Consider the following 23534-nt stretch of genomic DNA (forward strand, 5'->3'; position numbering starts at 1 on the left):
GTATGGATTATTGTTTAGTATTAAAAATATCTAAGATAATTAGCATACAGGCAGATATCTTGCATGTTATTAGTCGAATTATTACTTTTTCCAGAATTGAGAAGATAATTAAATTATTTTACGGGGGATAAAATAAAAAACTGCGTTTTCTTCAACAGTAAATATTTATTATAAAAATTGCTCTTATAGCCACATTTCTGTTTCTATAATATATATAATATTTATGTTCATTCTTTGTGCCATTGTTTCACAAAATTATTCCTGTTCTTGTTATTTTCGACACAACAGCTTAAACAATAATTATATTACAATATTTCTTATATTAGAACACAGGAAACAATTTTGAACAACTCCTAACATGAGGAACGCTTAACAATTCGATGTGCAGAACAAGTATATTCAAAATTGATTTCACAATTTTCTAAGGGGAGTATTTTTCTAGAATATACACAATCGTTTCAATAATAAATCCTGTCATTTTTGGTAACCAATGGCAATGAAAAACACTAAGAAATTACACTTACATAATGTAATTATAAAGTTACGTATGATGATGTCGAAATGGTTTCTTTGAAACGATTTCGACGGTGAGAAGACGGACGAGACAGGTCTACTGTCTACAATTATTGCTGTAGTCACAACACTAGCTCGGGGGTAGCGGCCCGGTAATAAATAGCTCTTTACATCTTTTGTACATCACTTTGAAGCATTTAGACAAACACCAGAACGCATACCAAATTTGTAACGTGTTGAGGACGATGTACAATTCATTTATTAATAATTTTATACAATTTTGATATATTTTATGGAAACATTAATCGGAAATTTAAAGACAAGGTAATTTAATAGATTGTTTAAAATCTGTTATTTGTACATAATTGCAAGCATATGAAACGGCTTATGCCTCTGTCACACATGCGCTGGCGATGCATTATACTAATTGGTACAGTCGAGATAATTTTAAACTAAAAACCTTACGTGTAGACATAACTTACTTAAATACTTTAAGTACGTTTAAATTAAAAATTGAACAATTTTCTCGGGCGCCGACGACAGAGGCATAAAGCAGGAGGCTTAGTACAAACTTGTAAGTATATTATATTCAATAGAGTCGTTTACCCATAATTCGCTAACTTACTTAAGTAAACCATCACAACCAACCATACGGACAAGTTTAACAAAAAAATCTAAGTAAGTATGCAAAATAAATCGTCAAATCAGAAAACGATCGGAACGCAACACTCATAGACTATCCAAGTATCCAGTGCATCACTTACGAGTTCAGAACCCACGAATTACAACTAATTAGACATCTTTCAAATCGGTACTGGCAATATTTTGTGACACCTTATATTAAAACGAATTAAAATATGTAACTTGTAAATCTGTACTTGAGTGTATTGGACAGAATAGAGGTCGCATGATACAAGACGGCGGCGTGCGTCGCTTACACATCCATACCGATAAAATTATTATTTTACATTATGTATTTACAACGGCCGCGAATCACCGCGCCATAATGCCCAACTCCGTATATAATATGTACATTAAATTTAAGAACATAGAGTTTCTCTCATTAGCTACCGAATCACAATTCAAATATTTGAGTAATTGACAACGGTGGACAAACATGCGCCGGAGCACTAATGCATCTTACTTTATTGAAATTTGTACTTTGATCTATTAAAAGTCGTGCTAGGTAGGTATGTTTGGTCCATGCAGTCGCACTCGCGCAGTCCGCGAGATGGGCCCGCGCGTCGGGGCGGTCGGGGCGGTCGGGGCGGTCGAGGCGCCGCGAAACGGATGAGCCACAATACATCAATCGAAACGAAAAACCTTTAAGCTCGTCGATAAAATTAGTTAATTTTGTCAATAATAACTAAAGGTCGTTATCCACGGTTAACGCTCGCGTCGCTGGCTCCGACCGCAAATCCCGATGACACGCAGATTCATTAAGTCCCATTTCACGCAAGTTGCTCGCAATCCGACGTCACTAACGAGAGGACACATCATTGCTACGCCATCAAAAGAAACACTCCATTACACTTTGATGACGTAGGATCGGGTTGACTAGAACTCTCTTAGGGAGGCCGGGTTGAATCTATCTATTGTTATATATTAGTATTTTCGATGTCTCAAATCTCATTGCATTCCCAAAACCAATCAATTCTATCAGTCAAACTTCCCTAATTCACTAAGGAGGTTCCCTCTAAGGAGATCCGATGCCCCTCTAATGAACGTCGATACAAAACTAGAATTAAATACTGCAAATAAATTGTTACTTTTCACTTATATTTTAACTAATTACATATTAGGAACTGCATTTAACTATTAGTAGTAAACACCGTAAGAAATTATTGAATGATAGTTTTATTAGTAGGTATGTATTATTCCTAAATTATTATTGTTCTTAATTGGTACATATCGGTAAAAGTAAAACGTTCATCAAACGGCCATCGGGTTCTCGGACAGATTTCGTTTATTTTACAATTCCGACTGTGAGAGGCTTTAAGTACGACCGGTATTATGTTAAATCACGTTTCACAAATTCCAATTATTCAATGTATAATGATGCCAAAAATCGTGAGACTTCCAAACATGACTGTCGATAAGGCTGTTTAATTGACACCCAATTACAGTGCCGCCCTGGAGCAATGGATGCGGAACTAATGAAAGTTCATGTGTTAATTTAAGTACTTACTACGTATTTAATTACAATTTTGTTCGTCAATATTCAAATGAACCTTTAGAAGTTTGAAACTGCATTCTACAGTGCCCCTTTACAACATAGACGGTCACAAGATTCGGCACATGTCCACACATGAGTCTGACGTACTGACGACTGCCGTTCGTGGGAGTCGCTCTTTTGAAATATGCAGTGGAAATTACAGAAACATAAACGCGAGCTCGGCAATTATTTCGACTTTGTCCGGGATATAAATGAAGAACACACTTCCACGAACGGCAACGCCTCTTTATAACATAACCCACCCGAAGTCACGCTTTGTCGATAAAATACATCAGATAGAAAATATCAAGACAGAAATAATTTTAAATCATCACTTCTCTCTTTCAACCTAATAAATATAGCATTTATCTAATTAATTACACAATAATTTCAACAAAAATTTCAAACACCCGAGTTTCGATACGAACAGTAATAACGTCTGCTGCTAAGTCAGTTCTGAGTCCACTTAAAGAAAAAAAACTATCAAAAATAACTCGGCTCGCGATCAAGTCCCGCGTGTCGTCCGAAGCTAGCACCTTCCCATTAATAATCACATAACACTAACTACTGACTGCGTGGCGGCGTGGCGCCGACTAGATGTGCCGCGCGGGCGGCCCTCGCCGCGCCGCGCGGCCGCCCTCAGCTCGCCGCGGCGCGGCCTGCCCACCTATCACAGGCGCTCAGTGCGGCGCGGGCGCATCCTGCCCGCGCGGCAACCACTAACTCGTCGGCACCAGCAGCCGCACGAAGCTGTCCTCGCTCCAGCCCCAGTCGTCGGGCCACGCGTCCTCGGGGGGGTCGAGCGCCGATCGCGACGACAGGCTTAGCACCGAGCCCCAGTCGATGGTGCGCTGCTCCTCGTCGCCGTAGCCCGAGTCGCGGTCTGGTGGGGGCGGCGTCGGGAAAGGTGTGGCGCGACCAGCCGCAGGATCCCGGGCACCCAGCACCTCGCAGCGCGCCGCGCCTGCCGCCGTCGCGGCACATGCGGCCTCGAAGGGCGCGGGCGTCTCTTCGGCGCTCTCGCGCTCCATCTCCCTTTCGATGCCTCGTAGCGTGTTGCACACGAGAACCGAGCGCCGCAGTGAGGGGTCCGCGGTCTGGCGGAAACGCGCCAGTTTCAAGGCGCAAAGGTTCATCATCTTGAGACGTCGCTCGCGGTAGCAGCGTCGCGAAGCACAGCGACCGGCGGCACGGCCATCGCAGCAGGCACGCGCGGCTGCGCCGCCCAGTTCGAGGTAGGATTTGCCGTTCTCGGCGCGTATGGTATCGTGCGCGCCGCACCAACCACCGCACCAGCGTCGGCGACACGCGCGCCGTTCCTCGTCTTCGGCACGCCAGCACTCGCCGCCGCCCGCTCCGGCGGCTACTGCCTCCAGTCGCGCTATCGAATCCTCCCAGCGCGCAACTTTACCGCCGCCCTCGCACGGGGAGCCGGCGCGCCGCTTGGCGCCGCACCCGCCGCCCGAGCCCTGCAAAATTCAATAAAATATGATTTTAGTTATTTTTAATTTACACAATTTTTGCAATTGTTGCAGCACATATTTTTAGATAACTTTGAGACTTTTTGTTGAAAGTTTTGACAGTTAATTGAAGAAAATTATAAGAACTTATTTACTTTGTACGAAATATTTTAACGTTTAATTGTACAGAGTTCTTTATAAAACAGCCCTCGTGATCTCTTGCATACTAGGCTAAGGCAACGCTAAAGATACCTGAGCCCAACTCGCTTTGTAGAGCGACCCTTCTCTTTTTTTGGGTACAATATGCACCCGGGGAGCAACCCCTGCAGATCGGCCCAGGTAGAGAGTTCGTGTTCCGAAATACGACTGTGGGATTTACCCGAACAAATGGCGTTCCCATTTTTTTTAAACGTTCTCTATACAAAAGATTTTAACATGAACGCTAGGGCTAAAAAAATTAAGATCGATGAAGACGTTACGGTCCACAAATTTTAATGTGTAAACTTTTTTTGAACCTAACTTAAGTTACATTATTTTAACCTGACTGGCTAGACTAACAGTTTCAAAATTAATAATTATAACATAGAAATTTCACTTACAAATTTAAACTAGAAAAACATGCTGTATCGTACGAGCAGCTGCTACGTCTATATGTATAGAAATAACCCGATAGACTCAGTTGACAGGCGCCTTGACTTAAAACATTGCGATTGTATACGATACATTGCTCGTTCCGTTAGTAGTCACAATGATATTTTGCAATATACGACTAACTAGGTAACTAAAATGGGAAGTTTTAAAAAATAAATTGTTAGCAAATCCACCGGCGGCAGATGCCCGCGCACCTGCTACCACAATTAGGTGGCACACGCGTTTACGCACCTTCAGACTTAAATGCCTTTATGAAACTAGACTTTTTAAGTTTTTTTTTTTTTATGTTTACAGTATTTTTATAAATGATTTGGTTTTTTTTTCCAAAAATAAGTTTAACATAAAATTAAATCATTTGGAACTTGGAATTATAAAAGTTATCAAAAGAAAATGTATTCAATGTAGTGCAACGCAATGAGACTCGAGGCACTCGTTTGCTAAACGTCGCTGGCCTGCGCGGCTCGCGTTGACTCAGCGGCCACTCATCGCAACGCTGCAAATAATCATTTTGCGTCACCATTTTATCACTCTGCGGAAAATGGGCTACTCCATTGTTCATTTGTTAACGCTTGTAGCGTGGTAAAAACTGTGCAGTTTGCAAAACGCAGAAATAAACAAAACCGCGTGATTTCATTAGTATCACGCGGTGAGCGAGTGTATGTAATGTAGCGGTGTCGTCGCCAGCGCTGGCGCTCATGAAAATAAATTTAGTATATGACGTTGGCGCACAGCGTTGCCGCTCCGTTCATTGGAACGTGGCCGCGCGACGTTGCCGCACCGCTCGCTCTTTCTAATCTTGTCGTAAAGTTCTTTTTCTGATGCGCACCGCGTCGCTCGTTCTGTCCGCTCGAAACTTGGAAACGTCTGACGTTTATTTTATCGCTTGCTTTGAATAGCTATGCGGTATATTAAACCTGTGATGTCCCTATAGCGCTTAGAAGTTTACGATTTATTTAAAATTACAGTCATAACGAAATTTAAGTACTCACTTCTCGTTTTATGTATGAGTGGTCAACTGAAGGTAGAGGCGCTAATAATCGGTCAGTCAGATCGCGAAGGTAGGAAAAGTTCGATCGGCGGGGCGAGTCGAACGAACTTTCTATGGCATTGTAAAGAACGAATAGATGGCGGCACGGCATTGCTTCACAGTGCGCTAAGCCATGTCGTTGTCGAGCGAGCGAGGGTCTCTGCGGGCGGCGGCGAGGTGGGGTAAAGAGCGCTGAACGGGTCGCAGGCGGGGCGCGGGGCGGCGGACTAGCTGTTTCTGTGTGCGAGTCGTACACGTGCACGCGCACACAGCCCCATCGTATAATAACATCGCGTAGCGGCCGTCCGCTTCTATCTAACGCTACAGCTACCTACGCTCCAACGAACGTTATATTATAGCGAACTATAAAATGGGGTAGATAGCGTGGGGTGTACAGCTCTGCATTATAAAGCTAGGATATATATGAGAAAACGCAAATAGCGCGCGTTAAGCATTATTATAAACGAATTATTTATTAAGATCTTTTTTCTTTGAAATTATTTCAACGTTTTCCTTTGTTTTATAATATGTAAACGACATTAGTATACTATTGGATACAATATTATAATAAAACAATCGTATTTATTGATTACCGCTTTCGCTTCGGCAAAAACCTATTTTCACAACCACAAAATATAATTCACACGAGCGTAGGCGTTAAGACGACAAACAAAGCTTTTATTGCTTGTTTTAATAATTTTCACAAACAACCGAGGTAATAAAGACGTGACGATCGCTCACTATAAATGATCCACATAGTATTTTTTGCGCTTCATTCATAAATTTTCATAGCGTGAAGAGGTGTTAATCTGCAATATCGAATTGGAGAATCTATTGAATGAGCGATTTACGATTAACATTCCTTTTCAGTACAATAGAGCACGTGATCGAGTTCGCAAACTCATTCATTGGAAGGGTATCGGGCCTGTTTACAGGTGGTTAAAGATTACAGATCAGTCTAGCCCGCTGAGCTTCGAATACCGTTATACATTTTTTATGCCCTGAGAAAATTTATTTATTGTTTTGACTCGGAAGCTATGCAATTATGATTTATTGGTGATTGTATTGTTACTGATGCTGTTATCGTATTTAATGGGTTTGTATTCATTGAATATAAAGTATATTCATATTATTGTTGCTTATTCAAATCATATTATGTCAGTTAATTATTTGCTGATGATTTTTTTACGTTCAATATTTTCTCTAAGTAAGTAATTTACAAAATAAACTACATCCCTAGTTATTTGGAAGAATTAAAGTAAGTTATATAATTATACAATTGCTCCATACATCGAAAACGCATTATTTTATTATTTATTTAGGCTTAGTACATTTAAGAAGCCAAACATGATTTGTTTTTTAAAGAATTGATGTATATTATTCGAATGGTATATAAAACTTTCCTTAACGAGTATCAGTCGAATGATTCGGGTTTCGGCATGAGCCAGCGCCGAGCGCCAAGGCAGTCTCTGGCACGCACATTTCCGTGAGCGGCGAGCGGCGAGGCCGCGCGGCTATGTGTGCGTGTGTGCGTACGCGCAGCGAGTCTGTGTGCGCGGACCAGTCTCACATCCTGTTCTCTGGCCCGGCCGCGCAACTTCGACTGACTCTCCGAGCTTTTTATACCGACGCTGTCCCGTTTTGAACGATATTAGCCTATACTTTTTTAAAGTTTGCATGTAAGTTGAGAATTGTATTTTAAAGAACGAGTTTTTTAATGAAACTAGTATGAATGTGAAACTATATTCGTGCTCAACGATTGGCGATCTAGATATATATTGCTAATTTAAGACATTCAAATACATACGATATTTGGAGGTACTGCAACAAGTCAGGACCTACATGGATGATTGTTGAATCATTTAACTATTAAAGATATTTGATATTATTAATATTATTCGTCACCTATTCGTGAAACATAAATTCCCCTTAGACATCAGTCTTTTTTATGAGGCTTAAGTTATGCGGTTATATAAGAGCGCAGCGGTGTCAAATAATTCCAAGGTGACAGAAAAAAAAATGTACAAGAGAACCGTTTAAGCGCAAACAAAAGGAATCCCTCAGGAATGTGTGCCTGCATAAAAAGCGAGGGAATTCCCGAAACGTATTGTTTACAGTGTGCGGGCGCGTGCGGAACGTGGCGTTATGCGTTTATTATGATGAGCGTCTTGCAGAGCTGCGGCCACTTGATGCAATGAAAGGGAAAATTGTAGTTTTTGTTCAAGCGCGGATGACGCATTTACTTCCCCGAACGCCGTGGGCAACATGACAGGAATGTCGGTCCGCCACTCGCGCAAGGCCTCGCTTGCAACTCAAATATTTCCTCCTAATACTGACTCTGACTACCAGACTTTCTTAGTTAAACTCTTATTATATGTATGAAATATCGTTAAATTTTAATATAATCTTCATCTTTGAAGAAAATAGGAACAATCATTTTGGAATATTAGGTGTACGTATAATCATGACTGAATCGTGACTGCTTTATAAGACATAATAAATATTAACATAATTTGGTGACTAAGCCACAAGCTGTACAAAACAGTTAATTTCTTTAAGGCTGATAAGAACAACAAGAACGAATGCAAATGTGGTAAGCAGGACTGGTTCAAGGCGCTTATAGCGGTTAACACTGACATTGTAAGACGAAGTGCGTACGTAGTGCATAAATCACTTCAATCTCCAGGATGGAGTTCGCATCGTGCGCTTTTAAGACAATAAATCAGCGGGTGCGGGCGTACGCGGGCAGATAATGACGTCACTGGTACGTATCTCGGAGAATCCCCGGAAGAGCGAATAAAATAAAAATGTCACGTAGCGATCAGCTGTCGGGCGGCGCGGCGCGAGAGTGACGGGCGGGCCCGCGCACCGCAGCGATACGCATAACGACGCCGCAATAAAACTTATTTTTATGTTTTTCGCTCACAATGGCCGCGCGAAGGTCGAGCTATCTAAATGGGTCAATACACTCTGCGTAGTACGAGCGTCGAACACGTGCTCCCGCGTTTGTAAATAGCGAGATATCGGCCGATTGTTGCAGTGATTAATGGGGGCGCGTAATGACTCGGCGCCGGCCGCCACTGCCGCCCGCGCCGCTCGCTAATGTGTTCATTCATCGTCCCGACACTATTATTATTTGCTGCCAGAGATGGTTTTGTTCGCATTCCGACAATCGATCCGACGACATTAGGGCGCTAGCCAATGTCAAGGTTGCACTTAATATGCGCCAGCCCCTGCCTTACTTGTCACTTTGCATACTGATGTACTCAAATCAGACAAATTGCATCTGTTTTATTTAACAGCTGGATCGAATTTTCAATGCACGCAACTCTAATTAACTAAGAAACATATTCTTAAAAGAATTATTAATAGGCAAAATGCAAATGGACCAGTTACAATGACTGCCTCGATGTAGTAACATGACGTCGATGCCGACTGTAAAATTGTTTCTGTACAACTTTATTAACACTGTTTTAAAAGTAATCGTTTAAACCTAATCCATCCTATGTTACAAAGAATTAAATGGGTACATTGTAATGTAAAATTTCTGTCACTTGTAATTTCAGGTGCAAAAATGAATGTATGTAGGTGGAAAAGCGTAATCTATGCGGGAGTCATCGACAGGCGTCCGCGATAAGGGCGAGGTCACGGTTATCAATGGCGGCATCTCCATACGCGCTCGCCGGCCACGACATCTCGCGCCCATTCACTATGAAGACGACCCCCGCTCCGCACCGCCCTGCGCCCACTCGCACCCTCCGTGGTGCATCAATGCAACAAGTTAGGGCACAGTTTCTGTCTTGTAAGAAGTTTCTCAAGGCAGCTTTATAACCCGCATTCGCACTTCTTAACTTTGCTTACTGAACCATCAAACCGACTTTGAGATCACATCGAATGTTCGATGCATATAGCAGAGCATTATTAATCAGAGCTATTGAAATAATTTATATTACATAAGCGGTATCAATCGAAATTCCATACTATATTTATAACGGAGCATATTGGCTTTGAACGGTGACACAGCAATTTAAATAAAGTTCCCGGTAAAACAGGACGGTACATATTTTCAGGCTGTGATGCCCAATTAAATATGGATGTGATTGAAAAACGCGTGTCCGGTAACGAGCGTGTACATAATTGGTGGGCGGTGGAAGGCCCGGAGTGACCCAGTTGCGTTGCCCGGCGACCCGGGTGTCCCGGCCGCCCTGCGAGCTCCCGGCCCCTGCCCCGTGCGGCGCCCGTCGCCCCCGCTCACCCTGCCGCACTAAATAACCTGCCCGAAAGCGACACCTTAACAAAGGTCGTTCAACCGTCACAGGGCAGTCGCTCTTTTGATTTTTAACCTATGACATGAGAAACGAACCTTATTCGACACCATGTAAGAACTGAAAGATTTCCAAGTAATTAGTGCTCTTTGTTCTTTCCGGCCCAACCCAATATGCTGTTTCAGTATTTATGTCAAGCCACAGTGAGATAATGTAGAGGATGGAAATGTTTCAAAGATCGTTTTCTTATTATAATATACGGTGCGCAGCGAAATGATGTTTCTTACTGAGGCAAAGTAGAAAACGCGCGAGCAAATAAACTTAATTGTTATAAGCCGGGTTTGCCGACTGCCACCCCTCGAAGACGACTCCTTAAAGGGCGGAGGGGGATCCGCGTAGAGTTGTATTTCTCCGAACTTGTGCTAAATTTCACTTTCACTGAAGACGTTGTGCGTACACTTAGCCACCCACTCTACCCGTACTTGGTAACAAACTTTACAGAATAGTTTTCATCGTTTACTTCAGAATAAGTTGTGGAGTTAGTTTCGTTTTATTCATTAATTGCGAGCGTTTATACATGATTATATTACATGATTGTAAATTCATAATATATGTTTTAAATTCAATTTCAAAGTTTCGAACATTTTTCTCAAAGCGCACTTTACTTTCAGTATGACATCGTTATCTTAGCGAACCCTAAACGAATAAAACATAAAAAACGTACGTCAAAAAAGTCCTTCCACTCACAAAAACCCTACCGCCTCCTCGCCCTCTCTGAAGTTATAAAACGGAAAGAAATTTTTGTCGGAATTTCTGACCGTACTGCCTAGACTTAAGGTTGAAGTTCGTATCTCGGAGTCATTTGGCTGAAAGGCGAGCACACGAGCGTGGAAGCTTTAAAGTAAAATGAAAGCCGACTCGCTCTTAATTCACCAGTACATAGATACGAACGAACGTCGATAGAGCGCCCCCGCCCGCCGCCCACCACCACGCGCCAGGCATAAATAAGGGGGTCGAACTCCGCTTAACAAGAGAGTGAGCACCCTCCCTCGCGGCATCGTTGGAAGGGAGAATTAAGGGGGCTGCGGCGAAGGACGAATTAAGGAGATGAGAGCACACGCTCTCGAGACGCGAAACATCGTGCCAGGCGGGGAATAAGGGAGAGCGCTCGAAGTCAGCGTCGATGCTAACGTCGCATTACTTTGTAGTACTAATGATACTGAATACCGAGATACAACTACTCGGCGCTTTTTCCCTACATGAGCTTTTTTCTTCAAGTAAATCAGTCTATACTGCCTACATATCTATACTACATATATACACTCGGGTAAATACTATATTCTTTATACTAGACTGAAGAAAAACATAATTTACATCATATGTCCTAACTCCGTAATGTCAACACTGCGTTTCATAGCACGTGAGTCACCTCGCCTCATAAATTACAAACTATATCCCTCTGGAGTTAGGGTTTGTTTTCGGCAAAATTGCTAGCGCTCCTTTGTCTTACCGGCGCATGACAAAGGAAAATAGATCGTATTTCTGTTGGATAAAGTTGGCTTTGAGTAGCTGGAATTCTAATATTCTTGGGAAGAGGGTGGGTATAAATTTTCCATGGGGGCAGACGGGGCGACGTCGCACGAGGGCGCCGCTGAGTCACAGCGGCGGCGGATGCGGCGCGCGGCATGGGGCGAAGAGGGAGAAGAAGGCGAAGGTGGGGCACATATTGTAAGTATCTACCACTCACATGTCACAAAGTTTTCTCCGCATCGGGAAACTTTGTTAACGTCAACCGAGCACGTGGCCTTCGCTGATATTATGTACATAATTGCCGCGTTTCCCGCGTTTTGTGAAAAACTTTATCGGCGGCACTTTCAACAATCAATGTCAATATCTCCGATAAAGAACATCGTTTTGTTTTTTTCGTGCCGATTAATGTTGATGTGCAATTTAGATTGATCATAATTGATTTATGCTGTATTAAATTATCATTGAAAGTTTTAAATCGATAATATTAATAAAGAATTTTAAAGATCATTCTCAACAAAGTAATTATTTGTTTCGTCTCATGTAATATATCATTAAATATTAGTTGAGAATTATTTCTTCGGTAATAGAAATAATTATATTAATCATGAGATATGTTGGCGGCAATCGGCGCGGTTACATCGGACCGTCACCTTGAAGGTGATAAGCCGTTGATAAGACGCGATACGAACGCTTGCAACATTCCGACTGGCTGCTTTGCTTTATTGTAACACATTTAATTATTATTCTTACGTAAAATACGTTATAAACTTATTACGTTGTCATTAAATTTTCTTTAAGAAAGTTGTATAAAGTTTATTATTATCATTGATTTATACTCTGCGAGTTGTAAGAACCCGTGAAAAGGTATGCATATATGAATGCGTTTTAAGCGCCACACGTTTGCCTTATGTCAAAAGATTATACGACCGTATTTATGTGTGGGTGTGCTAAGAATAATGCCGACTTAGAAGTTGAAGGTCGACTTAGCGAAATTAAAGATCGAGGAGCAACGTCTTAAAATCAAAATTTAAGAAAATCTTTAGTTATAAGTTTCTACAGCATGTGAAACGAAGTTTGCCATCATTCGCTCTGTGGGTCATTATTTGGCAAGTCGATGTATTTTTATAGCTATATTAAAATAATATTGATAGCTTATGAGATTTGTAGTAAGAAAAAAAATCTTCGTTAACCATACTATAAATTTATTTTAGAAATACATAGTACTTATTTTTAAGAGTTTATAATATTTATTAAGGTTATAATTTAAAATAAATAAATATGTTTAGTTGTGTATGTTCGAATGATGTGTAACTCGTGTAAGTACCTAACAGTTTGAAAGTCGATATAACGGATACAATATGTGAAGTAACATGAAAGCGTAATGAAAATGAATTCGTAATCTCTTAGACGTGTGCTCACGAACGAAAGCCTACAGAACTGAGCTCATCCGCTCCACTCCCAATTACATTAGGTACTAACACAGCGAAGGGCGGCAGCCTCTTCATATATACCTCCCTCCCCCAAGAAAACTCGCTACAAAGCGCGGGAATGAGTTTTTCCCGCGCAAACTTATCGCGAGTTCGTCTTGTCGATGATATTTTATGAACTCAGCTTGATTGTTTCTTTGTTTCTTCAAAGTCCAATCTAGAGAGATTCTCTTATGATTTATGTTACAAAACGAATACTGTCTTTAATAAAAAAAATACTAATATAAATTTACGTTATGCGTACAACGACCCCTGGTGCAGTACGAAGGGTCCCGAATTGGGGGAGCATACAAAGACCAGACCCCGAACTCAGTAAAAGGTCCCACTAACCCATTACCAATTCGCAGATTAGGGCCACGATCCTTTTCACCGAGCCCTGTTTAAACATTTTTTAATAAAGGATTTCGTACAGTATTATACATAGTATTCAGATAATCGTATAAAATATAATCGTCAGTGGCAGGACAACTACAGCGTTGTCGTCGATGTTGGGATTTGGTGGTGCGTGGTAAAGGCCGCAGACGCGTGGTCGCGAGTGCCGTTACCTCTGCTTTTCATAAGTAATGACCACCGCCATCCCTCCCCCAACCCGCGCACCGCACCCGCGCTAGGCCTATCGATTGCGGCGGCGCGAGGGCGGGCCGCATCGCCGTAATTGTCACACTGAGCGAAATTAACTCCGCCCTTACAATATCGACCTTACTACCCGCGCATAGAAACCATTATCCGCTGATGCCAATCTCCGATTGAATACCAAATGTGTTACAGTCCGCTCTAAGTTTGGAGGCTGCTCGTAATAGAGCCTTCGAAAAGTCTATGACAGAGCTTAATTAGACAGGCGCGATAGCAACAAATGGATTTTACTTGTCCCATGTTTTAGTGTGAGTAAGGCGGAATTGTTTCCCAATTATCGTTTAAAATTAGTGGACAATGCCAGGACACAAATAGGAACCTTTTGACGAATTATTTCTACATCTAAAATGAGATAATCCTCATGGCGTGTACTTTACACGTAGATTGATTACTTTGGAGACGTAGACGTATTACGAATTCTTACTTTTTAATTTATAATTTTTGAAGTTTATCTAGGCTCCAAATGAATATAAACAACAGCGTACAGCGCTTTAGAAAACAATTCCGTATCGTTTCGCGCGACAGCGCGCATGTCGCATCGCATGTATTAATAGCAGTCGTCTAATCGCGCTTCGTTTTTTAGCGCACCAGCAGCGACGAAAGTATGGTGAAAGTGGCTCGTTGACGTCACCCACACACGCGCAGCACATGCGTGCCATACGCTGCACGGCGACGTGACAGCTGCGCCCGCGCCACCGCCGCTCTCCGGACCCGATATACTCTTGCTACACGTCGGTTGCGACACCGCCGCGCATGAGAAATACACCGACCGACCGGCTTGATACTCCGCGGCCTCTCTCGACACGTTCTCTTACCCAACAGAAAAATACTTTGTGCAAGTCTGACTTCAATTCACTTCACCTAGAGTACACTACGACATCATAAGTGGATTGTAAATTAACACAAATGTGACAATACTAAAGATTATGAGCGGTCTCGAGTCCTGCTAATTGGTTTCAATGCGGGCGTCTCGTTATTGAATGCGGGCTACTCCTCGTTGACGTCCTTGAAAGGGCAAAATCGAACTATGAAATAGTAGTAATATGAAAAGTTTTGAACACGTGAAGCGATTTCACGCAATGCAATGTCAATCGTGAGCGATGCCGCGTTGCGGGCCATCGCAACGGTTAACTGTTAAGAAACTTCCATTGTTGGCGCATACTCCATGACATAACAAGATAATAAATTGAATGCGGCGGGAAAAATGATTTCTTTGTTTTACATTCAAGTTAATGAGAAGATATATTACATTAAAAAAAATAATAGATATAGGAGGTAAAAATAAAAACTAAACAAGTTCTTTGAACTCGATCGACATCTATTCAGAACTAACTAGGATTAGATCATATTAAATAAATTGATGCGATATCATTGGTCGAGGGCTCAAATAATGTATGATATTCATTATGAATTTGCGAATTAAAAAATGCGTTATGAACGTCGAAGAAACTGTAATGGGATCTTTGGAAGTAAAATTAAATTATTATAAATAAAGATATATCGGTCAAAAGCTGTTAGTAGTGAACAATATAATCTATTAGCAAATCGCATATAATACGTAAATTTATCATTGTTCTTTCTTCTATTCATTCAGAACCAGAACGAAGGTTAATAGCGCGGGTGCACGTTCGTACAGTAACCAGGAGTACCGAAGTCTATCGGCGGATCGCGAGCCGCACCGCCCGCGGCGACCAATTAATTACATAAAGTGCGAGAGATGAAAAGGAAAACGGCCGTCGATCAGCTGATCTTTGATGCATGCATCCAGTGCGATCGCATCAACACGTATCTCACCCCGCACATGTACTCCGAAACCTGTTGTAGGTCCCGTTATAACAAATACCTGGTTTTCATATCATGCTAAGTAATCATCTATCACTACCAATTTAGGTTCGACATTTTTAATTAAAACGACTTTCGTATTGATATTGTATCTTTTAAGTTAAATTGGGTAACGGATTGGTATTACGATTACTCAGTATAGCATAATTTACTTTACTTTTTATATAATTTGAATACGTTTAATTGGGAACTAATGAGTTACGAAAAACTTTTCATTCGTAATCTCTTTACTTTAACTTTATATGAACTTAACCTTTCGAGACAAAAAAGCTTAATCATTTTTTCATTGCTAAAAAGAGAACGGTGACGTCACAGGCTCGATGGAGGGCTAAAAAAGATTAGAAGAGGAGGGAGCGAGATCGTTTGAGGGGGCGTACGGATGCCCGAGAACCCTTACCGTGATCACAAACTCACTTCATACTCGATATTGGAATCAGACGAAACACATATTTTATATTCGTTAATATTTTTATCGCCTATTTTTAAAATCACAATAGCACTGAGATATATTTGTTAGTCTTATATTAAATGACTTTTATCTAATTTACAATTACATTTTTCATTTATCTTTTGAAATTCTAACGTAAAATGTAAGGAATAATCATATTTTTTATTAATAAATGTTAAATAATTTCGTCTTTCGAGTTTCTTTTAATAGACAACGAATAGTAGGAACTTAGAAATGGGATGAGTTAGGGAGATGTTCCCCCCACACAGAAATGTGTCGAAGCCCACACTCGCACACTACATTACTGTAATTATCCAATTATAAAAAAATGTATTTATATAACATTCATTGTTTTGAAAGACATTATTATTGAGATATTTATAAGAAACGTATCTCTGTTAATTAAAGATATAACTTTTCACAAGTTAGTTACATATTTCAGAATGTTTTTATATATTATTTAAACACTTAGGTGGGATAATATGTATTTTAAAAAGGGAAAACTATAACGTATCAACTGTTATAGTTATATTTGACTATTATGTCAACATAAAAGTCATTATACATTAACAATCCTAATGGATGCGATACTAAATAATGAGAAAAGCGAAACGTGCGTCTACAGCCCCCTTTGCGGCTGATTACGGCGGCGCTACGAAATAAGAATGAATTTTTAATGAACCCCCGCCCGCCGGGTGATCTACCCCTGTCTTCTGAAGGCTGCGCACTTAGAAGATTAGTCCCTGGAGCCTTCTAGTCGAATGACTAACAACAATCCTATAAGAGGTCAAAAGCGTTCTTTTACTATATTAACTTTACCGATTCTTAGAAATTATCTAATTGCTAGGAGTCAATTTATCTTCTACGGTTCACACGATCAATAAACACCAGCACGAGCGAAACTGAACAAATCATTACACCGAAGATGTGTTAACTCCTTTGTTACTACAATTTATTCTAGAATTGGATTGTAACTTTTTTTCAAACACCCAGTTCGTTTAAACAGGCTTAATTAAAATATTTGCATTTTAAAAGGTATACGTACATGTTTACATCTGTGATAGTCACATATGTTTCAAGAAATTCGAAATAAAACAAATGACGAATACCAAAGAAAACAATTAATTATAGTCTTTAAAAATCTAGGCTTCATTGATAACATCGTGAAAGGAAAATAAAAACAAATATTATTATGTAAAGAGATAACATAAACCATTGTATAACGAGCAGTAATAATCAGAAACAGAAAGGAAGGTAATACAAATACGTGAAAAGCCAAAAGCAATAAAAGATAAGGCGACGACCCCGCGATGCAATAACAATGTAAATATGCTTTATAGTGTAAACAAAAAGAATATGGATGTGTTACGCGGGCGCTACGTCAGCGGCGCGTCACGGGTGCGACGTCACGGGCGGAAGTCCGCACTAGATATATTTACAGTAGCCGTGCACGGGTTCAATGTCGAGCTATCTATCGGCCATCAATCAGCAGTCAGCACCGATAGTCGCGGGACACCCGCCGCGGCCGACGCCGAGCACATCCGCGCTCCGTCTCTCCGTCTCTCCGCCTTCACGCCCACCGTCGCTCTACGACCCAAACGATGCAAATAGAACCCGATCATACCTATTCTTATAAGTTTACCGTACCTAAATATAGCATTAATTACCGTTAGATTACGTCCGCGTCATTGCGTTTACGTAACGTTTAACATGTGCTCATTGAATAAATCATTCCGTATCGATTTGCATTATTGATGCATAGTGACAATAGTGTCGATAGTGCGAAGATAGCGATCGTCGCATTGAAAGATGCTATATTGAGATATTTCGTGCGTGACTAACGGTGACTTTGCGGCAGTGCGGTGGTGCGGGTGGACGCGTCCGGCTCCGGGAGCAAGGCCGGCGGTGTTTACAAACTTCCGTCACGACCCGCGAGCACTTGTCACTCGGGAACGCGTTCCTCGACCGACACACGGCTACGCAAATAATGGCGAGCCCTCACCATTGACATTGTCCCACTTTGCCTCGACTACTCGCCCGTCTAGACTCGAGATACGATCGTTGATAGACTGATTGCTCACATGTTGCAATCATTTTACTATTAGCATACCGACCATTGTCTCCTTGCTGTTCGTCTCCGCCGCATCTATGTGCGTAGTGACAAAGGTTGTTAACCTTGTCCCGAGAAATCTTTGTAACAATGTGACTTTTTAACCATTCTAATCCGTTAACAGTCAAGTGCGCCCACTCATCGTCACATTCCAGCAGCTGATATTATTAGATAAGGAGTAAAGCGGTTTATAGCTTATTAATCACACATCACACACATCCCGAATTAGCTTTAATGGAATGGTACGGAGATTTGTATGGGTGAGAACGGTTTCGCACAAAAGGATCTTAACGAGCCTTGACATTAGCAAAAAAGTTAAATGATTAACGTTATTCAAGGATAGATGGTCTTGAGTTTGAAAGCACCCTTGTGCTCGGCGTGCCCTGTGCAGGGAGGCGCGGGGTGAATGCATTGGGGCGGCCCCCGGCGGGTGCAGTAGGCGCGTAGTGACTGCAATAACGGATGCAGTGAAAGTGTCGCGGCCCGCTTCAACCGTCAATGAGTGAAGACGTACTCCCTTCACCCCTCCGTCTTCTCAAACTTGTAGTTAATAGTAAGTTATTCGACTATAAAACACGTATGTTTTGCTTCCGCGCGCGACCTGCATTTGCCGTATACACATGGAACCGATTTCAGTTTATTTCAAGTTGAAGTATATTCTGTTTAAAATTCAGATTACATTTTGTGTATCACTTTAATAATAATGCTTGATACATAATTCGGTTTCTAACGTATAAGTTTATGAATTGACTAATGTCCACATAAAGGCCGCACTTCGCACGAGTGGATCGAGTATGTAAAATGCAAGTGAACGCTTGACAACTAACGGTGAATGTCTATCAACAAACAAACATACGGAACGAGTACGTCGTCATTATCTCAAGTCATGAATGAAACGGAACGTAAATTGAAATGTATCGCGTGTCATAATCCGCGTGCATTAATCTCACTCAAACGCCGATCGTTGCGTAACATTGAACACAGCAAACGGCTCAAGTTCATTGATCCACTTAATGTCCGCGTTAAATGTGTCGTTGTTGTCGAATGTCAAAACAATGTTACATAATTAAACGCGTTTACATGCCATCTGCGCACGTGCCTACTGCTTACTGCCTGCCGCGCGTTCCGGCGCCTGCCCACTTCCGACTGATCACCCGCGATACGTCACCATGTTTATTTATGAGCTTATGATTATAAAATGACGTTTTAGTCCATTCTGATATCGTTGACCGGTTGCCGTATAATAATAACATTCATTCATTCATAAGTGATTTATAGTAACTACCTACGAAATAGATTTGTAGTGGTATTAATAAAGCTATTATCGCATAATTATACCTAAACAAGATTTTACGCTGCTTGCCGTCTCGCGTCTGTAGTAAAACATAAATCACAACAATGTTTTGTTTACTTTTGTTTCGTGTCTAATGTGTGTGTAAATACTTTAAAGTTTTTATGAGAAGTATTTTTTATTACGAGATTACGTTTTTATAAGTCGTTTCTATTAAAATTATTTCCAACGTCTTAACAACAACTACTTGATTTTTTATATTCTCTGAAATAAAACAACAGTCAATTTATACATTCCAAAACAAACTTAAAAATTACCAACGAATCGCTACTAAACTATTGTAACATATAATTTAACGCACGTCAACGAGTATTTTGTTGACATGCGTTAAATTATATACGACAAGTTGTCAAGCAAACAAGGAAATAACTTAAGAGATTTATTATAGTTGTTAAACTTTCACCCCGGGCTGAACTTGACCGCCGAAATAAGAAAATGGCGATATGAACCCATCAGTCTTTTTACGATGACGTGAATTTACATAAATTATTGGCGACGGCGCGTCTGGGGCCGTGTTTATCCATTGCAATGTTTACATAGGCCCACCAAACTCGAGTTCAACGACTCATATAATATTGTTTTATGTGCATGTAATTGGGTCGACTGAATCTGGGCCTCCGCAAATAAATAGACCGTACCTGCGAATGTCGAATCGCGACTCGTTTATTTTCCTTGAATTTGGGTGAAGGAATGTCTACGTTCTATATTTGAATCCTATTTAAATATTCGTTTTTTGAAGTTTGTATTACGCGTAGCGTAGTAAAGCAGTAAAACAAATATTGACCGATGAGTAACTTAAGCCACCGTTACGCTTAACATAATAAGGTAAGCTGAAAAAAGAAAACAAACAAACGTCGTCGGTAATTCAATACGAATGCAATAAAAATATAATAGTACGTATTCAATTCATACACCTGACATCGCCTTGTACATAATATTTTTTCTAAACAGGTGTAACCGTTCGCGACCATTCATGAGTCGTTAGTGTCGATGCCCTATATTTATTATAATGTCTTTCAAGTTCATTGAGTCACACAATAGGCTTATAATTGGTCGTAAACGTTTATGTCAAAACATGTCGGCACGATTCATAATGTTTTACATAATAAGGTTCGTTTGCATAAGCGATTATTATGCGTGTCTTCGTCGATGACGTCGGATGCGTTACGGCCAATTCATTCATTTGTTTATATGTTTACTTGTTCCACGTGTTCGATTGTTAGAGCGGTGTTTGTGTGGTTTAATTAAAGTGACGGTCTCTCGTGATATGCATCGCTGCGGCGGAACCCATCGCATTCAGCTACTTACAAAATATGTGTACAAAAACCATTTTTGTTAACCTGTCGACAGGAATTAAATCATAGTAAACCATTTGTGTGAGAAGTTTGCAAAGGATAACCATTAAATAATTCGATACTATTATTAAATATATGTTTTGGTTCTCATAAGTATACACTACCGAACATTATTTGAATACAGTTAGGTTTGTGATGAAAATAATATTTCTTAAAAGAGTTTGTTGTCTGTAGTAGAGCGTAATGAGAGATTTGCAAATGTTTAAAGTAAACATATGACGGATAACCGTATATTAATAATTTTGTATCATAGTAAAGTGATTAAATAATGTTATATAGTAATGAACTATAGGTCTACAGTAGTAAGAACTACGGTTTGTCGAATACCGCGTGTAAACGTTTAACGTGTGACGCTTGATGGCGGATGCACGTGACTGCAACAAGTCGCATTCCTCAGTGCACCCTCGACCACCCCTCCCCACCCCACGCACTAGGCCTACAGAGAATTGGAGTTTGGTGGTTTATAAACATTGCAACATCTACTAACTTTAAATACTTTTTAGAGTAGTTTCACGTAAACATTGAATAATACCACGAAAACGAGCATTTTCATAGAGACGTTAAACATAATTAAACCTTCTCAAGGTAAATCGTTGAACTCTTTTATCGCAAAACAAGATTATCGGACCGTTTATTTAAACAGATTTCATGAAATTCGTGAATTGTTATCTACCGATAGTGACTGGGTGGGTTAAAACAAGGAAACAATTAATGTAATGAAAATTCGTTTTGAACAAATGTCATGTTTTATAGTTTAATTTTTTTAAATATATTTGCCAGGAATAAGTACGCACTGGGCGGGGCGCCCTAGCTGTTGCCATGGCAATACGCCCCTCGCCTTACTCATAGGAAAACCCACCGACTCAGTTAAGCATTATAGAAACAAATGTTTTTATCATTTAATTTCTACACCAAAAAGTTTTTCTTTCAAATGATTAACATAATTAGTTAGGGTTACATTAACTAAATCTTGAAATCTCAATCAAACGAATAGCTTATCAATTGATAACATTAAAGCGATTCAAGTAAATCGCTGCAGTATAGTGGAACCCGCCGAAAAATAAGCAAGAGTCCGTAATAAAGCGTAGCGTTATAGAAAGTAAAGTGCGTTCGCGCTGGCAAGCCAACTCGGCGATAATTAATGTGGAGTCGAGTCGAGCGAGCGGCGCCGGCAGCCTCGCGCCCGTCGACAAAAAACCCGCTCCGGCACAAAAACACCCGTCGCTGGAGCGAGACGGCGCCACGCGATAGAGCGGGACGGCAACACGCACGTATTTCTGTGACGAGTTCTCGTTCGCCTCGAGCGCCGCGCAGTTATCGAGAATACGACGATTTGATTTAAAACACCACAGAATGCGCCCTTCTATCTATCACATGACGTTTGACAGGTCGCCGGAAACGCGCCGAGATGTCAGATTCGAAAAAAGGCGCGCTTTAGAATTATACAACTTTTTTTGAGACTATTTCGCAATTTTGACTATAATGTAGAAATAATTAATCTGAAAACTTTACATACCGTCATAACACCATTGTTAAGTCAAAAGTAAAGCGTAGCCTTATGTTCATAAACGCAAGTAATGTAAATGAAAAATATCTTTAATCTTACAACAAAGAAATCGGGCATAAAGTTCTCTAAATTAAATTCTTAAACACGTATTTCGTGACTCTGTAATATGTTAAATAAATATAAGAAATAACTGTGTTCTCTAAAAGGATATAAGAACTGAAATCATACGAAAAGTTACTAATTCACTATTTTAGATAAAGAGGGTATAGTAAAAATATATAATTAAAGATAATAGTTTCTAAAACTAAAATGGCAGTATATACTTCTTTTGTATTATCGTTACTTAAATATTGCTAAATAATTTTAAATAGAACAATAAATACAAAGCCACTTTGGCAATTTGTACATCTAGTAAAAATTTCAAAACACAAAAAAAATCTCAACATCTTCATCGATCACCGACCGAATATCCACAAAACTTTGAACATATAATATAATTCTACCTATTTTATACTAATATCACTGTTACTCAACAAAAGCGCGATTCAGAACAAGTTTGAAATAAAAACGAAACAAACGATGTAACCCTTAGAATACTAAATAACATTTAGATTTAGACCTTACCTGGAAATCACTCCACATTTTCATGGGGATACACCATAGTTCCGATACGAAAACATCACACGATCACGATAACAACTGTCAAAGTCACTAGCACGGCGTCACTCACAAGCGCAGTGTGCGGAGGCCGAGCGCAGACTGAAGCGTCGCCGTCAGCCCGTCGCGCCAGGCCCGAATACCCGAGCGCGGAGTCGCAGGCGGTTACGACGTTCTGGCGGCGAGGCGGTCGCTCGGCCCACCTGCACTCGAACAACAAAACCGAGACCGTACCGGCCACTGGGTTCTGCTGTTACCTGCTAGAAATACCCACTTTCTATGAGATACCTTATTATTTGACTAAGATTCAATTGAACTTTCCTGATGTGACACGCCATGGCAAGATGCTAATAAGTATAATTTATAACTTTTATGATATTTCTAAATTATTAAAATTTACTTGACTAGTTTCTATTTTGAGAGTTTAAAAAAAAATCGATACTAATAAATTTTGCGTCGTTTTCTTTTTCGTATACAAGTTGT

General features: G+C 40.5%; 1 protein-coding gene across 2 annotated transcripts; it reads right to left on the bottom strand.

The window, feature by feature from the left end:
* Window positions 1–189: 189 nt before the first annotated feature.
* LOC125070747 lies at window positions 190–23228 on the bottom strand. 2 transcript variants are annotated; one of them, XM_047680696.1, is made up of 3 exons: window positions 23019–23228; window positions 3473–4197; window positions 190–3334 (listed from the first exon to the last, which is right to left on the bottom strand). In XM_047680696.1, exons 1-3 carry the CDS (start codon window positions 23040–23042, stop codon window positions 3322–3324), a joined length of 762 nt encoding a protein of 253 aa, XP_047536652.1. In that variant the 5' UTR covers window positions 23043–23228; the 3' UTR covers window positions 190–3321. The 2 variants fall into 2 exon arrangements, with proteins under 2 accessions (XP_047536652.1, XP_047536650.1); XM_047680694.1 differs by having other exon boundaries at window positions 190–4197; window positions 23019–23217.
* Between the last annotated feature and the right edge of the window lie 306 nt (window positions 23229–23534).

Source organism: Vanessa atalanta, chromosome 18 (assembly GCF_905147765.1).
Source record: "Vanessa atalanta chromosome 18, ilVanAtal1.2, whole genome shotgun sequence".
NCBI classification, from domain to species: Eukaryota; Metazoa; Arthropoda; class Insecta; order Lepidoptera; family Nymphalidae; genus Vanessa; species Vanessa atalanta.